This window comes from Armigeres subalbatus, chromosome 1, assembly GCF_024139115.2.
Source record: "Armigeres subalbatus isolate Guangzhou_Male chromosome 1, GZ_Asu_2, whole genome shotgun sequence".
Classification (NCBI taxonomy): Eukaryota; Metazoa; Arthropoda; class Insecta; order Diptera; family Culicidae; genus Armigeres; species Armigeres subalbatus.
The window spans coordinates 113,031,846-113,050,449 of NC_085139.1; the positions used below are offsets into that span (position 1 = coordinate 113,031,846).

General features: G+C 42.2%; 1 protein-coding gene across 1 annotated transcript; it reads right to left on the bottom strand.

Moving 5' to 3' along the window:
* Positions 1–10,468: 10,468 nt before the first annotated feature.
* Positions 10,469–11,800, bottom strand: LOC134206441 (uncharacterized). Its single transcript, XM_062682158.1, has one exon. It carries the CDS (start codon positions 11,798–11,800, stop codon positions 10,469–10,471), a length of 1,332 nt encoding a protein of 443 aa, XP_062538142.1.
* Between the last annotated feature and the right edge of the window lie 6,804 nt (positions 11,801–18,604).

The following is an 18,604-nucleotide window of genomic DNA, read 5'->3' on the forward strand; positions in this document are numbered from 1 at the left end:
TGTCTTCGACGAGTTGATGACTAGTCCAATCCGTTTAGTTTTCCTTTTCCGACTGATGTAGGCTTCCTCCATCTTCTCAAAGCTATTATTATTTATTCAGACTAAGGCCGAAGTGGCCTGTGCGGTATATAAGAGTCTTCTCCATTCGGCTCGGTCCATGGAGGTGGTGGGTGTCTCACATTGTCTTCTCTTGAACCTCTTCCTATCATTTACTTTGTCTTCGTTTTGTCGGGGAATCATCAAGAGAACGAACATAAATTCGAAACACTGCACAATAATCGAACTTCTTTACAAAAATTTGGCTTACGCGCCAAATTTAAATTTTGGTTTCTGCTCGCTAACTCGTCGGAGAAGTCGCGTGTCCGATCGTTAATAAAAATTCGATTATTGCACTCATCACACAAACTAAAACAAATTTCCATGTATTGAGAAAAAATTGGGTCAAATCAAACATTACACCCTTTTAAATTAGCTTTCAAAATCTTCCACTTGTTTTTTCGTGCACTTTTTTCACCTCTTCTAGTAGTCTTCTAGTTCGCTAGATCGGGATAGTCGACGGACCTGGCATCCAAACTCCAGCGAACTCTCGGCGACGCACAATGCAGAAGATGCGAATAGCCATTTATTCCGCACATACCACTTGCAGAATTTATTTTAATTACTCTTCGTTTGGCTTAAGTGCGATGACAATCACAAATGCCAAGCAGATTACCGCTCGATGATCGCTGGCTGTGTTGAGGGGTGGGGAATATGCTCGCCTACTCGCTGCGTTGCTGCCATGGAGATGGGTGCGACGATCCAAACGACGGCTGCATCACAGCACCGTCCAGTTTAACGCACGCGTCACAGCCTATTGCGACGGCCATTTACGGAACTTGTTGCTTGATAAGCCACCAGCACACTCCGTATAGGCCGTCAATCTATTCAGGATCACCCTCTCTAACAACTTACCAGTTGTGTCGAGTAGGCAAATTGGTCTGTATGCCGAAGGCTCTTCCGAGGATTTCCCCAGGCTTAGGCAATAGCACCAACTTCTGCCGTTTCCAACGATCAGGGATGTTTCCTTCGCCCAGGCAACGTGCAGCTCCTGAACATATCTAGAGCGGCAAGAATGCGTGCTCAAGCACCAGGTTGAGACTACAATCCGGCCCTGGTGCCTTGTTTAGCTTAAGTTTTCTTGCAACGGCGATAAGCTCATCGTTAGTCACTAGTGGTACCACGTTCACTGACTCGTACGGTGTGGCGGGCCAGTCCGATGAGTCATGCTTCGGGAACAAACCTTCAACGATCCTGGCTTACATCTCCGGGGATTTCTCAGGTCCTAGCCATCCTATCCTGTATGCATTCCCCATGGAGTAGTATAGCCCATTTTACAGAGCTCAAAGCAGGCTCTCTTACTACATTTGATTCGTAGTTCAGAAGCTCTGCTCGCTATTACGTCTCGCTATTGATGTCTCAAAACAAATATAGTTATGTTTGAAAAAGAGTGAACACATTTAATTCTCCTTTTTTTCCAAGTTCGTTTATATGGTATGCTCAGGCATGTATAACACTTTACGGAGCCATGGTTCTTTGTGATATATACAATCAATATCATTTTATTATACAGTTAATAAAAGAGGGAAGGAGCCAGCGTACTCGTGGTGACTCGAAGTTAGTTACAATGTTCAAGGATGGACGGGGCTTAGGATTTGGGATAAGGAAATTTCAGCTTCTCACCCGGGCATTTGGCGTCAGTGACGATGTGGCGTGTCGTCGTGCTCGAGGAATGGTTCGACTGGGAGCATCTTCCGGATGGGAAGAGCTATGGAGCTCTACGGAATAAAAAGGCAGATACAACTTTCCCTTTGCATTCGAGCTGTTCAAATTTTGAATTGTCTTTACAGTGTAAAGTATGATGCGTTCCTGATACTCACAGGTTTGCTGTTCCTATACAAATCACCGCACAGTCGACAAGGAAATTTCGGATTAATTGATTAGTCGCTCCACATCAGCTAACTACTCCTTTCAAACCCCACTGAGCAAAATTTGGTTTCGCATATCAACGACTTCTAAACAGTATATTTTTGCTTCCATTTTATTAGTCAATCAATCGTCTTAGTAGAAAGATTTAGATACACAATGTAATGTTTCGATAGTAGCTGGAACGCCTTGACAAGGAGCACATCTTCGACGGAGAACAGTCTCAGACGTGGTTTTTACCTGTAATATTCGTGTGTGGTTGGATTGGTTACGTTGAATTTTAGGGCGCGACATTTAGCTAAGAAAACCGTTCAGATTCTTGTAAGTCAAAAAGAGTTAATGAGTAATTTCATATGTGTATCTGGTTCTATATGCTAGCTCCTGTTTTCGGTCTTATTTTTCTGTTTTTACTGTTCTATAATCTTAAGTGATGCATCTAGAACTGTATTATGTAATAAGATTCGTTAAAACGTGGAGGTTTTCCTATTATGCAATGTAATAACTGCCAACAACATTTGGTTAATTCATTCTTTTTGTTTCGCAGGATAAACTGTTTCACCTTAAAGCTAGCTTGTAAAGAATTTCTTATTTTCATCTACGTTTTTCCTTTCTATTTTCTTCTCATTATATAGTGTATAATTGCATTTTTATCATTAAGATCAGTGTTCTTTCTGTCTATATCTTCCATTTGTTAAAACCGTAAAAGTTTCGTGCTGCTTTCTAGTTGTTGATAGTGACTGATGGGGAAAACGTATGATGTTAAGTTAAAGTTTGCTTCCTACATAAATGTGGAAAAGTGTTGACACCTAGTGAGTATCTACACGTAGATATAACGCCGACTGCAGTGATGTTTGCGCCAACATGGCGTCCCATTCGGCAACAATTACACCACCAGGCGGCGCTAGGTGTCCATGATTCGGAACAGAGAGTAGCACTCAATTGTTTCTCGAAAGTGGGTTTGGATGCTGATGGTCTATAGTCAGTAAAGGCTGTAGAATGTAGGTGAATAAGTCCGTTCCAGGTTTCCTATTTCTTTTGAGGTTACGTACTCAATCTCAAAACTATTTTAAATTTAATTTTTAATACAACATGTCTTTAATTCGCAATATGCACGAGTTTATTCTTTTATTAAGCTTTTGATTATTATGGGATGCAATGTATAGCTCAGCCTGTTATGACAATTTTCTACTATTCTAGTCGTTGTTTTTATTTCATGATTTAATCTTTCAATTTATGCAGTTAAGCTTTTTTCATTTTTTTAAATTTTATTTATAAACTAGTTTAAAAACTTCAGGTAAGGGGTTTCACACATCATCATCTTTGAAAGAGTGCCTTGAAACCGGAAGCTGGGCTTAATATACTGTAAACGTGAATAGAGGATACAATCAATGTGGGAGGTTTTAATCTGGTTTTCTACGGGTGTGCACTTCTAAGAGGGATGGGAGTTTAATTTTAATTCGTGAAAGACATGATTTGATGGCTTGTTGGAGCCCTTCGCTGTTAAACTACACAAAAAGTTTCCTTTTATCATGTTTTTACTTGCTACGTATAACTGGTAGGATTTTAACAAAAAAAGCTAATCTCTTAGATTAGGTTACATTGCTTTTGATTTTTGGTGATTCTTCTTAGGTTAGTTTCTATCGTCAGAAGCTGGATTAGTAGTGCATTTTTATATCAATTTAACTATCAGACCATTTGGTTGTTGTTTTGTGATCCTTACGAGCACATTTATCGGAGCTTAAGATTTGGAAGTGCTTCGGTACGGGAGATGCACAGGCTAACTAAAGTTGGACTCGAGTTATTGGTATCGAAGCCGGTATTACAATTAGAGCAAAATAGGTTCTTTATGCGGAATACACCCGGTACTTTAACGGAATGAGTGGTAATTTGTGACAAAAATCACAAAGAACATATTATTTAGATCGAGAAATTAACGAAGTTTAGTTGCTTGAGTGAAAATGTGGGCGTAATAGACGTTCAATTCGAAGGGTTTTAATCGTTCATGCATTCAAACAATTGTTCGCAGATTTCCACAAAAATAACGTTTGGATAGTAATGCAAGTTTGACATTCTCCTTGGCAATATATTATTCATTTATCGAAAAGCAAAGTTGTTTCTTTCAGTGACAAATAGAAAGGCAACTATGGACACTGGTGCTGAATATACCAGGTTCTAAAATTAAATAATCATCAATGGTTCACCCAAATTCCCAGGAATCACGGACGGAGGAATAAGAAGGTTTTAGTCGAGAAGGTTGAGGAGGACTGAAAAACTACTTAGTGTGATCTGTCTACTTGTAACGTAGTTAGATAGTTATGACAGTTTGCGAACATATTTTCAAGTCTGTTATGAAATATCAATTAACATTTATAAAAATTGTTTCTGTTGACAATCAAAGCAGAGTAGTTTGAGGAGTTACATAATGTACGAAAAATCAATCAATGATATACTTACTGTGGTTTATTTTTTTTGGCGTTCTCTAAACCATTTGGTACGAAAATCGCCTTATCACGAATCTGTCGATGATGGCTTCTAAATTCAGCTTATTCCCGTATATTTAGCCAAATCGGCCATATAACTACTTTAAAGCTTATATGTTTTTAAATAGCCGTGTATTGGCCCTAATGGTGTTCAGTTGTTAATTAAAAACGAACGCGACGAAATCCAGAAATGGCTGACCTAACCCTCGCTTCGTTTTTGGATGGCAAATCTCTGAATGAATGAATGGATAACTTATCTTTGAAGTTCCTTACGTCATGTGAGCAAGTGTTAATCCGATATGCCGATAAAATTCGATAGTTAAGACAGCTGCTAGCTGAGTTATCTTTACTTCCGTGTTTCTTTGCCAACAACGACCACTGGAGTGCCCAAAACGATATGTAGGGTATATGGCTCGAACCTTAGCCTATTATGCTGCGGTTGAGCATACTTTTTGTTCTACATCAGCATATATTGGAGCTCTAACCAATATTATGCCATTAGGCGACTTGCCTACTTTTGGTTATTGCACCAAGCTGTTATAAACAACGATAATTGACAACAATTTCTTATTCAACCCACCGAAAGTGTCGAGCGAAATGGATAGAATTTTAGATAATTTCTCAATATGAGCTCTATAGGTGGATGCTGTTTTCGGCCCACTTAGGACAAGTGGCTGTTGATTTCGAACATACGAAAAATAAAGACGTGTTGCTGTTTTGTTAGTTGCAATTTTACTTTACGTTGAATATTGACAATTGATGCATTTCGATCGCGATAACGTCGGTGTTATGCAGTGTGTGTATAAAGCATCGTTACCGAAAGCAACCGTGTGTACTGATTTGGTGAATGCAGAAAACCGCTGTTCGGAACTGACTAAAGCTGGAGCTAATGTTGTGAAATACAACGTTGGACTTAAGTACATGTGTTTTGATTGTCGAAAAACACAAATCATTTTGAACCAAATGCAGCAAACGTATTCTGAGATGAATGCTAAACTCGACATGCTGAACTGCCGCACCAATGACCTTATTTCTAATGTTGAGAGCATAATCCAGAAATAATTCCAATTATACCTATCCGCCGATTGAAAATTTGTCGGCGGCGGCGAGATAGATCATTTTCAGCCAGCGTGGGTCGGCGTGAGCTAATTTCAAGCAATAGAAACGAATTCCTCCGTAAATTCCACCAGGAAGTGCTCTGAATGCTGCTCCAGGAAATGCTTCAGAAGTTCCTCCAGGAATTCCTCCGGAAGTTCCTTCAGGAATTCCTCCGAAAGTTCCTCCAGGAATTCCTCTGGAAGTTCCTCCAGGAATTCCTCCGGAAGTTCGTCCAGGAATTCCTCCGGAAGTTCCTTCAGGAATTCCTTCGGAAGTTCCTTCAGGAATTCCTTCGGAAGTTCCTTCAGGAATTCCTTCGGAAGTTCCTTCAGGAATTCCTTCGGAAGTTCCTTCAGGAATTCCTTCGGAAGTTCCTTCAGGAATTCCTCTGGAAGTTCCTCTAGGAATTCCTCTGGAAGTTCCTGTAGGAATTCCTCTGGAAGTTCCTCCAGGAATTCCTCTGGAAGTTCCTCCAGGAATTCCTCTGGAAGTTCCTCCAGGAATTCCTCCGGAAGTTCCTCCAGGAATTCCTCCGGAAGTTCCTCCAGGAATTCCTCCGGAAGTTCCTCCAGGAATTCCTCCGGAAGTTCCTCCAGGAATTCCTCCGGAAGTTCCTCCAGGAATTCCTCCGGAAGTTCCTCCAGGAATTCCTCCGAATGTTTCTCCAGGAATTCCTCCGGAAGTTCCTCCAGGAATTCCTCCGGAAGTTCCTCAGGAATTCCTCCGGAAGTTCCTCCAGGAATTCCTCCGGAAGTTCCTCCAGGAATTCCTCGGAAGTTCCTCCAGGAATTCCTCCGGAAGTTCCTCCAGGAATTCCTCCGGAAGTTCCTCCAGGAATTCCTCCGGAAGTTCCTCCAGGAATTCCTCCGGAAGTTCCTCCAGGAATTCCTCCGGAAGTTCCTCCAGGAATTCCTCCGGAAGTTCTTCCAGGAATTCGGAAGTTCCTCCAGGAATTCCTCCGGAAGTTCCTCCAGGAATCCCTCCGGAAGTTCCTCCAGGAATTCCTCCGGAAGTTCCTCCAGGAATTCCTCCGGAAGTTCCTCCAGGAATTCCTCCGGAAGTTCCTCCAGGAATTCCTCCGGAAGTTCCTCCAGGAATTCCTCCGGAAGTTCCTCCAGGAATTCCTCCGGAAGTTCCTCCAGGAATTCCTCCGGAAGTTCCTCCAGGAATTCCTCCGGAAGTTCCTCCAGGAATTCCTCGGAAGTTCCTCCAGGAATTCCTCCGGAAGTTCCTCCAGGAATTCCTCCGGAAGTTCCTCCAGGAATTCCTCCGGAAGTTCCTCCAGGAATTCCTCCGGAAGTTCCTCCAGGAATTCCTCCGGAAGTTCCTCCAGGAATTCCTCCGGAAGTTCCCCCCGGGATCCCCCCGGAAGTTCCTCCAGGAATTCCTCCGGAAGTTCCTCCAGGAATTCCTCCGGAAGTTCCTCCAGGAGTTCCTCCGGAAGTTCCTCCAGGAATTCCTCCGGAAGTTCCTCCAGGAATTCCTCCGGAAGTTCCTCCAGGAATTCCTCCGGAAGTTCCTCCAGGAATTCCTCCGGAAGTTCCTCCAGGAATTCCTCCGGAAGTTCCTCCAGGAATGCCTCCGGAAGTTCCTCCAGGAATTCCTCCGGAAGTTCCTCCAGGAATTCCTCCGGAAGTTCCTCCAGGAATTCCTCCGGAAGTTCCTCCAGGAATTCCTCCGGAAGTTCCTTCAGGAATTCCTTCGGAAGTTCCTTCAGGAATTCCTCTGGAAGTTCCTCTAGGAATTCCTCTGGAAGTTCCTCTAGGAATTCCTCTGGAAGTTCCTCCAGGAATTCCTCTGGAAGTTCCTCCAGGAATTCCTCTGGAAGTACCTCCAGGAATTCCTCTGGAAGTTCCTCGAGTTCCTCCGGAAGTACCTCCAGGAATTCCTCCGGAAGTACCTCCAGGAATTCCTCCGGAAGTACCTCCAGGAATTCCTCCGGAAGTTCCTCCGGAAGTTCCTCCGGAAGTTCCTCCAGGAAGTCCTCCGGAAGTTCCTCCAGGAATTCCTCCGGAAGTTCCTCCGGAAGTTCCTCCGGAAGTTCCTCCAGGAATTCCTCCGGAAGTTCATCCAGGAATTCCTCCGGAAGTTCATCCAGAAATTCCTCTGGAAGTTCCTCCAGAAATTACTCTGGAAGTTCCTCCAGGAATTCCTTCGGAAGTTCCTCCAGGAATTCCTCCGGAAGTTCCTCCAGGAATTCCTCCGGAAGTTCCTCCAGGAATTCCTCCGGAAGTTCCTCCAAGAATTCCTGCGGAAGTTCCTCCAGGAATTCCTCCGGAAGTTCCTCCAGGAATTCCTCCGGAAGTTCCTCCAGGAATTCCTCCGGAAGTTCCTCCAGGATTTCCTCCGGAAGTTCCTCCAGGAATTCCTCCGGAAGTTCCTCCAGGAATTCCTCCGGAAGTTCCTCCAGGAATTCCTCCGGAAGTTCCTCCAGGAATTCCTCCGGAAGTTCCTCCAGGAATTCCTCCGGAAGTTCCTCCAGGAATTCCTCCGGAAGTTCCTCCAGGAATTCCTCCGGAAGTTCCTCCAGGAATTCCTCCGGAAGTTCCTCCAGGAATTCCTCCGGAAGTTCCTCCAGGAATTCCTCCGGAAGTTCCTCCAGGAATTCCTCCGGAAGTTCCTCCAGGAATTCCTCCGGAAGTTCCTCCAGGAATTCCTCCGGAAGTTCCTCCAGGAATTCCTCCGGAAGTTCCTCCAGGAATTCCTCCGGAAGTTCCTCCAGGAATTCCTCCGGAAGTTCCTCCAGGAATTCCTCGGAAGTTCCTCCAGGAATTCCTCCGGAAGTTCCTCCAGGAATTCCTCCGGAAGTTCCTCCAGGAATTCCTCGGAAGTTCCTCCAGGAATTCCTCGGAAGTTCCTCCAGGAATTCCTCCGGAAGTTCCTCCAGGAATTCCTCCGGAAGTTCCTCCAGGAATTCCTCCGGAAGTTCCTCCAGGAATTCCTCCGGAAGTTCCTCCAGGAATTCCTCCGGAAGTTCCTCCAGGAATTCCACCGGAAGTTCCTCCAGGAATTCCACCGGAAGCTCCTCCAGGAATTTCCTCCAGGGAGGAAGTTCCTCCAGGATCTAGATAAATCTAGATACATTAAAAATGGCGTAGTAAAACATCTGAAGGGTTATGTACAAAACACGACCGCCCAACGTAAACTACGTAAAACAGTTTAATGCATTGTGGAATGTAGTTATCATCATGCATGATGTTTTAAAATAATTCATTTGATTACTTATGTCACTGGTTTAGAATAAAATCTACAATGTGTCTGGGAGCTGACGATGGATCAGCGCCCTCACCGACAGTCTGCAGGTCGTTCAAAAAGATTCTTATAATTAAGTTTTCTTGTCCTCAGATACATTAAATCTAATCTGCAAGCATTCCATGTAGTTAAAACAGTGACCCATTATTATCCCTATTTGAACCATTGTTTTACCCAACGACGGTACGATAATTTATATTTTTTACTTTAAACACCCAAGTGGTAATGATGCTTTTCGCGATTCCGAGTGTTGGATTCGTCTTAGAAATCAGTAGTGATTCAGTTTCATTCCAATTTTTCGACCACTATTCGTTTTTGAAGTAAAACAACAAACTCGCTGGTTTCCCCAGCAGTGTTCCATTCATGTTTTAAAAAATTCAAATAAATAAAATAATTATGTTGCTGGCGTCGTAATTGCAAAATGGATTGATCTGTAGATAAAATGACGCATTCATACACCAGAACAATTGAAAAACATTTGAATCTCGTGATTCTATCGTGGTTCAAATCTCCAGAAAATAGGTTTGTGCGTTATACTAGTTTTAAGTTTGTAACAGTTGACTGGCATGAAGAATGAAACTAGCTAAGCTGCTGGAAAAATGAATGTTTCAGATTCATATTCAAAATGACAGCTCCGAACAATTTGAATCATTGCTGATTTTGCTCTTAATGCATCCAAAGGTTAATTGCCTACATTTTCAATAGCAAGAAGAAGCATTTGGGCAGCACTCCCTTTTCCCATCCGCAACGTTTATTAATCGAAAACATTCCAACTATATATCTTTATTTTTTGTACGTCACTAGTGTAGTAATATAAAGATGCAAATAATTGAGTATGATTATTAAATATGGAGAAATACTATTTTGAAATAAAAAAAATCTATAATTGATATTGGTAAAAGAAATTCGACTTATTTTTCGAGAGTGCCCATTGATGTATGACATAGAAACTGTTGTGGTGGGTGGGAGACTCCAAGTTCTTCTGAACAAACCCAATTTGTAGTGGTTAGCTAAAATCTGATTATAGTTTTATTAGCATTATAGACTTCTGGTTACCCTATCTCCTACTTACAATTTTTGTTGCAATCCACAGGATAAAGAATCTTATCACCTAAACAGGTATTATTGGGTTGGTGCTGTACCTCGGTCTATCTTCCAAAATACAAATAAGTTCACTGTTTTCACCGGAAATTTATAGTTGTACTTACATAGAAGTGTAGCTATCTAGCTACCTATGCAATCTATGCCTTTTCACTATGCAATCAGGAGGCCTAAACTAAAATGAATACGGTATCTTCAGCATACGGTACGATTAATGTAATACGCATGTTACCTGTAGCCACTTTAGTTTTTAGCCACTTTAGTCTTAAGCTCATAACAAATTCAATAGTGTCTAATTATAATTGTAAGTTTAAATCCATAAATATTCAGAGGTTTTACCATGCGGTTAGCAACTTCTATATAATGAGTAGATTGTTTTGTTTTTACATTGCTATCTATTCCATCCGTCGCCATCTACCTTTGCACTGCTGGTCGGTAGATCGCTGTATTGGTCAACAATTGCTTGACCATAATGATAGCCGCAGCTCAAATTCGCCACAGTGGATGATTGGCAGGGAGGTGACGTGACATCCCCCCTTCCGTGAATCCTAGTCGAGTTCCTGTTGATGTACGACTTATCCTATGGATTCACTTCTATTCAGAACGTCGAGTACTGCCAACTTCACTGCTGGCCGTCGGAGCACTCCGGTTGCGGTCCTGACTATTGCTTGACGAACTTTCCCGTCACGTCCAGGAATCACCGTTTCTACTCGCCCACGAATCCACTGGTCCTTCGCCGTTCCACCAACAACCAACACCAAATCTCCCGGTTCAATGTCCCGAACCTCTTCGAACCACTTTGACCTACGTGTGATTAATGGTAGGTACTCCTTGACCCATCTTGTCCAGAACCGTTGGGTTATCGCCTGAGAAAGTCTCCAACTGCTACGTAGTACCACCGGGTTATCAGCAGGTTCAATCGCTGGACATTTGTCGCCATTAGAGCTGCCCAGAATAAAATGGTTGGGAGTAAGGGCTTCCTCATCCGCCGACTCAAGGGGGATGTAAGTGAGTGGACGTGAGTTGATGAGAGCCTCGGCTTCGAGCAACACTGTTTCGAGAACTTCATCGTCTGGTGTACGGGCTTCTGCTATGGTTCCTAAAGCTTCCTTTACAGAGCGAACTAGGCGCTCCCATGCGCTTCCCATGTGGGGGGCGGCCAGTGATATAAAGCACCACCGAGTTTGAGCGGTTGTAAAAGTAGTAGCCAGTGCGTTATTTCGTCTCTTCAATTCTTTTTTCTGTAATTCATTGCTCGCGCCTTGAAAACATGTCCCGTTATCCGAGTAGAACTCGGCCGGGTACCCGCGACGTGCAACGAATCGTCGCACTGCCATGATGCAGGATTCAGAGGACAGGCTGTGCACTACCTCCAAATGTACTGCGCGAACAGTAAGGCAGGTGAACAGAGCCACCCACCGCTTCACTTGGCTCCTCCCAACTTTAACCAATATCGGTCCGAAATAGTCCACCCCAACGAAGCTGAATGGCCGAACGAATGGTTGCAAACGCGCCGCAGGAAGCGGTACCATTGCGGGAGGACTAGGCGCAGCTTTCTTCAGTCGGCACATCATACAGTTCTTCGCAACCTTCCCAATCAAGGCGCGCAGCTTGGCCATTTCAAACCATTGTCTCATCTCGTTCGTGACGGTTTCTCGATTGGCGTGGCGGAAACGACGATGGTACCAGTCTGTAATTAGGAGAGTGATAATGTGTTGCCTGGGCAGAATCGCAGGATACTTAGCTTCGGCCGGTGCGAATGTGGCGGCACCAATTCGGCCACGAAGGCGTAGTACTCCACGTTCGTCTAAAAATGGCCAGTTTTTGTAGATCGGACTGTATTTTGCAACGCGTCGGTGACGCGCATCAGGGGAACCTTGAGTTTCCAAAAGGATGGAAATTTCCATTGGGTGAAACGTGAGGCGTCGATTAACGATGCAGCGGAGGAATGAATGTGAATAGTTTTTAGTTCTTCGCTGGTGTTTATTGGTTGCACTTGCTGAGGTCAGAAGTCCTCTGGTTGATGAAGGAACGACGGTCCGTTGAACCAAGGAGTATTTGGCGAGAAATCTGGCCCATTCTTCCACTTAGTGGCGAGATCTGCCGTGTTTAGACCGGAGAAACCCATCTCCATTCGCGGGCATCGGTTGCTGTTAGAATCTCGCCAATGCGAACGGCAACGAATTTATTGTATCGGCGATGTTCAGACTGAATCCATGCCAGCACAGTACTTGAATCGCTCCAGAGGAACCGTAGACAAATAGGATAGGTGTGATAGCTATGCACTGACTCCAGCATCCGAACTCCCAGGACCGCTGCTTTCAACTCCAGGCGAGGGATCGATAGTATCTTGAAATGGTGCCACCTTGTTTTTCGAACAGATCAAGGCTACATGAATTCCATTCTGCGTTTCGAGGCGGTAATATGCAACGCAAGCGTACGCGGAATCACTAGCATCGACGAGCACATGGAGTTCTACTCCGTCGAAGTTGGTGGGGAACGGAGCACGAAAATAGCATCGAGGAATCCGTAGAGTGTCCAATTGCGGCAAGTAGTTGGTCCATAGACGCCAACGGGTGTGGAGCTGCCCGCCGATTGGTTCATCCCATCCGATTCCCGATGCCCAAATGTCCTGCATTAATACCTTACCGTGGACTAAGAAGAAAGACAGGAATCCCAAGGGATCAAACAGGCTCATGACCACTTTCAGGACTTCGCGCTTCGTCGGGATGTGATCTTCATCAAGAATATGCAGTATATCGTCGCGCATAGCGAAACTGTATGTGAATACATCTTCGGCTGTGATCCACTTCATTCCGAGCACTGATTCAGTAGTTTCTGCACGCATAAGAGCAAAATCTTTGGAGGAATCTGGTTCGATCTCCCCAGTTCTCCTCAGTACTTCGCCTTCATTCGACAGAAAGTTGCGTATTTCGAATCCGCCACATGAGTGGACAATAAGGTGGCTCAAAAAACACTTTTTCAATTTTTTTGATGGGCCGCCCTCTTATTCGGTTCTATTTGTTGCCCTGATGCTCTGGATAAAATTTCAGCCAAATCGGTCAACGTTTGGACAGTGCTAAACTCGTTGAAAGTTTATATGGAAAAATGTATGCAGAAACATCCAAAAAAAGTGATTTGCAGTTGGACGGCACAATTTACGATCAAGAACAATGATCCTCATTCAGTTCTTGTAGAATTAAATACAGAATGTTATGCTGAAAACCGCGAGGAGATTCGAGTTTATTAGGCAAAGATATTAGCATTTTACTGGAGTGTTGTAGGGGTGAATTTATTTCTTTTCAAAGGTAAAAGAAACGAAATTTGCTCAAACCGCACTTCAGAGAAATGCTAATAACTAAGCCGGGCAAACTCTAATCTTCTCGCGGTTTTCTGCATAACATTCTGTATTAAATTCTTCATAATCTGAATGAGTATCGTAGTTCTTCTTCGTAAGTTGTGCCGTCCAACTGCAATTTACAGTTTTTGGGTGTTTCTGCATACATTCTTGCATATAAACTTCCAACGAGTTTAGTACCGCCCAAACATTGACCGATTTGGCTGAAATTTTGTCCAGAGCATCAGGGCATCAAATAGAACCGAATAAGAGGGCGGCCCATCAAAAAAATTGGAAAAAGTTTTTCCCATACTAATTTGAGCCACCCTAGTGGACAAGTTTGACTTCGTTTACCACCTGTGTAGCTTCGTCTACTGTCATGAAACTGTCCAGGTAATCGTCCACATAGTGGTGCTCGATGATTGTCATCGATGCACGAGCGTAGTGTGGCGCGTACTGCTGAGCGTTTGCATTCTTGACGAATTGCGCCGTAGACGGAGAGCACGTGGAACAAAACATGGTGACATCAATAGCGTAGATTTGGACCGGGTACTCAGGCTTGTGGCGATATACAAACATTTGGGTGTTCTTGTCGCTAGCTTGCAGTTTTATTTGCAAAAACATCTCCCTGATGTCCCCTGAAACAGCCACGGGAAACAATCGGAAACCGCTGAGTACTTTTGGCAGAGGGGTTAGAAGATCCGGCCCTTTTAGCAAATACGAATTGAAGGACACTGTACCAACTTTTGCCGCAGCGTCCCAAATCAACTGAATTTTTCCCGGCTTCTTCGGATTGATGACGCTTCCTAGAGGGAGGAATAAAGTCTTTCGATAGACCGCATCGTGCTTTCGTGCTGTGCGGTTCATTCTCTCTTTGCGGAAGGAAGTTTTTAATACTACCCGAAGCTATTTTAATTTCAACGGTGCTTCTTAGCGCTATTTGTACCCACTGATCCCGTTACGATCTTTGCAAGGACCCGTGCCTTCGTTTTACGTTGGACCCGTTTGCGGAAGTAAAATTCCGACAAGCGGTGGTAATCCTGCAGGGACACCGTTCTGGGAAAAAACCTCTTAGAAGGTCACGTCTCCACGCTCAGCCATGAGCATTAATAAAAACAAGAGGAAGGGGGAGTCTCTGAATTCTCCACTTCCTTCGAAGAAACAAGGTTTCAAGACCGTCCTGCCTAAGCGCGGAAAAAATAGAAGGAAGCTGGAGAATTCAGATATTCCTTCTAACTCTAATATCGGAAACAATTCTTCTCCAATCGAACTGAGCAATCAGTTCGAGTTGATGAATGATGAAATTGAGCAAATCGAATATACCTCTAGCCCAGGTGATTCGATTCATGCGAAAAAGCAAAGGATTCCGCCAATTGTGGTATCTGTTGCCGAGTTTTCTGGCTTCCGGAATGAGATTTTGAGTAACCTTCAGGGGATCAAGGTTTCATTTCAGATTGCTAGGAAGGGTGACTGCCGCGTTTTGCCGGGATCCTTTGACGATCGCAAACGTCTTCTTCAGTATTTAACTGAGAAGCGCCATAAATTCTTCACATACGACGACAAAACTGAGCGATTGTTCAAAGTCGTCTTGAAAGGTCTCCCCAGTGAGGATAAATCACTGGATGAGATAAAAATTGAAATTTCTCAATTACTTGGATTTTCACCAGTCCAAGTAATTAAGATGAAAAAGAAATCCCACTCTGGTACTTCCCAGAGGGGCATTTCTCAAGAATTTTATTTAGTTCATTTTAACAAAAGTGAACTAAATAATATGAAAAGTTTGGAAAAGGCCTGTATTATGTCTCATGTCCGTGTTTCATGGGAACATTTCCGCAGGCCTGGGAATTTCAAAACCCACCCAGTGCCGTAAGTGCCAAAAGTGGGGTCATGGAACCAAACATTGTCACATGGATGCTAAATGCATGATTTGTGGTGGAACCTCTCACGCCAAGGACGCATGTCCTGTGAGAGAAGATTCAATAAATTTAAATGTGCAAATTGTGGGGCAATCATAAATCCAATTTCTGGGAATGCCCTTCACGCAAAAAGTTTTGAATTCCCGTGCAAAATTGATGACGGGAAATTCTAATCGGATCCCAGATTCGACGGGTAGAAATTTTTCAAACGCTCAAATTTCGAAACCAGTTACCGGTCGAGCAATTCATACCCACCACAATTCACAAACAAATTTTGCCGCTCGTCAACGGGTAGCAAGCACTTCAGTAAATTCCAATTTTTCGATTGTACCTACGTATGCAAACATCGCTGCTGGTAGACAAAATTTCTCTTCTCAAAATGAGGTTTATACCCATGTCCCAACGGAAAATAATGGTCATGTTGCCGATTCAGGTAGCATGACTGCTTCCGATTTGATTTTTAACTGAACAATTGCATCACATGATTGATGCAATGTTCAAAGCAAATACCGTACCAGAAGCTGTTCAGGTTGGTATAAAGTACACACAAAAATTGTTATCGGACTCCGTTTTAATGGATCTAAATAATTGTGTGAAAGTTCTAAATTGGAATGCCCGCTCTCTAAAGGGTAAGGAAGATGAATTATTCAACTTCCTAACAGTTCATAATGTGCATATTGCCATTATAACTGAAACCTATTTAAAACCAGGACTCTCCATTAAACGAGATCCAAATTATTTTATCTACAGAAATGATCGTCTTGACAGCGCCTGTGGTGGGGTCGCCATTGTCATTAATAGACGTATCAAACATAAATTATTTTCTTCGTTTGAAACCAAAGTTTTTGAAACCTTGGGAGTTTCTGTTGAAACAAATTTTGGTCAATTTTCCTTCATTGCAGCCTATTTGCCTTTTCAATGCAATGGGCAGCAAAAGAATTTGTTGAAAGCTGATCTTCAAATTCTGACTCGCAACAAATCAAAATTCTTCGTAATTGGTGACTTCAATGCCAAACACCGTTCATGGAATAATGCTCAAAGCAATTCCAACGGCAAAATTTTATTTGAAGATTGTTCTGCGGGATATTATACTATTCAATATCCCAATGGCCCTACTTGTTTCCTTCCAGTCGAAATCCTTCTACAATTGATTTAGTTTTAACGGATTCAAGTCAGCTGTGTGGCCAATTGGTAACTCATGCTGACTTTGACTCTGATCACCTTCCTGTGACATTTGAAATCTCACAAGAAGCCATTTATAATCCAATCAGCTCTACTTTCAATTATCATAGAGCTGATTGGGATTTATATAAAACATATATCGATAGGAATTTTGATGTTAATATTCCTTTGGATACAAAAAGTGATATTGACAATGCGCTCGTATCTTTGACAAATGTAATTGTCGAAGCCAGAGGCATTGCAATTCCTAAATGTGAAATTAAACTCAACTCCATTATTATTGACGACGATCTTCAGCTACTGATCCGTCTTAAAAATGTGAGGCGAAGGCAATACCAAAGAACTCGCGATCCCGCATTGAAAGTTATTTGGCGAGATTTGCAAAATGAAATTAAAAAACGTTTCGCTATTCTGAGAAATACCAACTTTGAGAATAATGTCTCTAAGTTGGATCCCAGTTCAAAACCCCTTTGGAAATTAACGAAAATTTTTAGAAAACCTCAAACGTCAATTCCAGCGCTTAAATTTTAATTAATAAATGGCGAAAGGGCTCAAGAACTTGCTCAGCAGTTTGAGAGTGCCCATAATTTTAGTCTAGGTCTCACTAGTCCAAGTGAGGATCAGGTTACACGAAGCTTCGAAGACATTCTCAACCAAGATAATGTTTTCGACCATTCGTTGGGAACTAATTTGGATGAAGTGAGATCTATTACTAGAAAATTTTAAAATATGAAAGCCCCGGGTGATGATGGTATTTTCTACATACTTATCAAAAAACTTCCTGTGAGCTCTTTATCCTTTTTGGTTAATTTATTTAACAAATGTTTTCAATCGGCATACTTTCCAGATAAATAGAAAAACGCCAAAGTTGTTCCAATTTTGAAGCCGGACAAAATCCAGCTGAGGCTTCTAGTTATCCTTAATCAGTTTGCTTTCTTCAATAAGCAAACTGTTTGAAAAGATTATTTTAAATAGAATGATGGTTCATATTAATGACAATTCTATTTTTGCTGATGAGCAATTTGGTTTTCGCCATGGGCATTCAACCACTCATCAGTTATTAAGAGTTACGAACTTAATTCGGCTCAACAAATCTGAAGGATATTCGACTGGAGTTGCTCTTCTTGATATAGAGAAAGCATTTGACAGTGTTTGGCATGAAGGTTTGATTGTAAAATTGATGAATTTTAATTTTCCTCTGTACATTATTAAACTGATCCAAAATTATTTATCAGATCGCTCACTGCAGGTAAACTATCAGAATTCTAAATCTGATAGATTACCTGTAAGGGCTAGTGTCCCCAAGGCAGCATACTGGGGCCCATCTTGTATAACATTTTTACTTCTGACTTACCTGATTTACCACCAGGGTGTCAAAAATCTTTGTTTGCAGATGACACAGGTCTCTCAGCCAAAGGGCGAAGCCTTCGTGTCATTGTAGTAGATTGCAAAAAGTTTGGATATTTTCTCCACTTACTTGCAAAAATGGAAAATTTCCCAGAATGCTTCCAAAACTCAGCTTATAAATTTCCCACATAAGCCGAGAGCTTCTTATTTGAAACCTTCTAGCAGACATATAGTCACTATGAATGGGGTTCCAATTAATTGGTCTAGCGAAGCTAAATATTTAGGATTTCTGCTAGATCAAAAATTAACTTTAAAAATCACATTAAAGGCCTTCAAGCCAAATGTAACAAATATATTAAGTGTCTGTATCCACTTATAAACAGAAAATCAAAACTTTGTCTTAAGAACAAACTTTTGATTTACAAACAAATTTTAGACCTGCCATGTTGTATGCTGTGCCAATATGGACTAGTTGCTGCAATACCAGAAAGAAGGCACTCCAGAGGATTCAAAATAAAATTTTGAAAATGATTCTGAAGTTGCCTCCGTGGTATAGTACCAATGAACTTCATAGAATTTCTAATATTGAGACATTGCAACAAATGTCCAACAAAATAATTTCCAATTTTAGACAAAAATCGTTGCAATCTTCTATTGCAACGATTAGCTCCTTGTACCCTTAGTATAAATTAGGTTAAGTTTAGTTTAAGTAGAAAACATTGTAATTCCTACATGGTTCAATTCAACCATAGGAAAAATACTAACTGCCAGAGGCAATTGAAATGTATTAATAATAACTAAAAATATAACATAGCAAATAAGGATGATAGTGTTAAGAAAACACGGAACACCTAGTCTAAGAGATGAATGCATGTATTAGATAATTAGCAAATAAAATTAGTTAAAAAAAAAAAAAAAAAAAAGAAAAA

Excerpts from the sequence above, each read along its gene's own strand:
- LOC134206441 (XM_062682158.1), bottom strand. The coding sequence starts at position 11,800 with ATGGAAATTTCCATCCTTTTGGAAACTCAAGGTTCCCCTGATGCGCGT.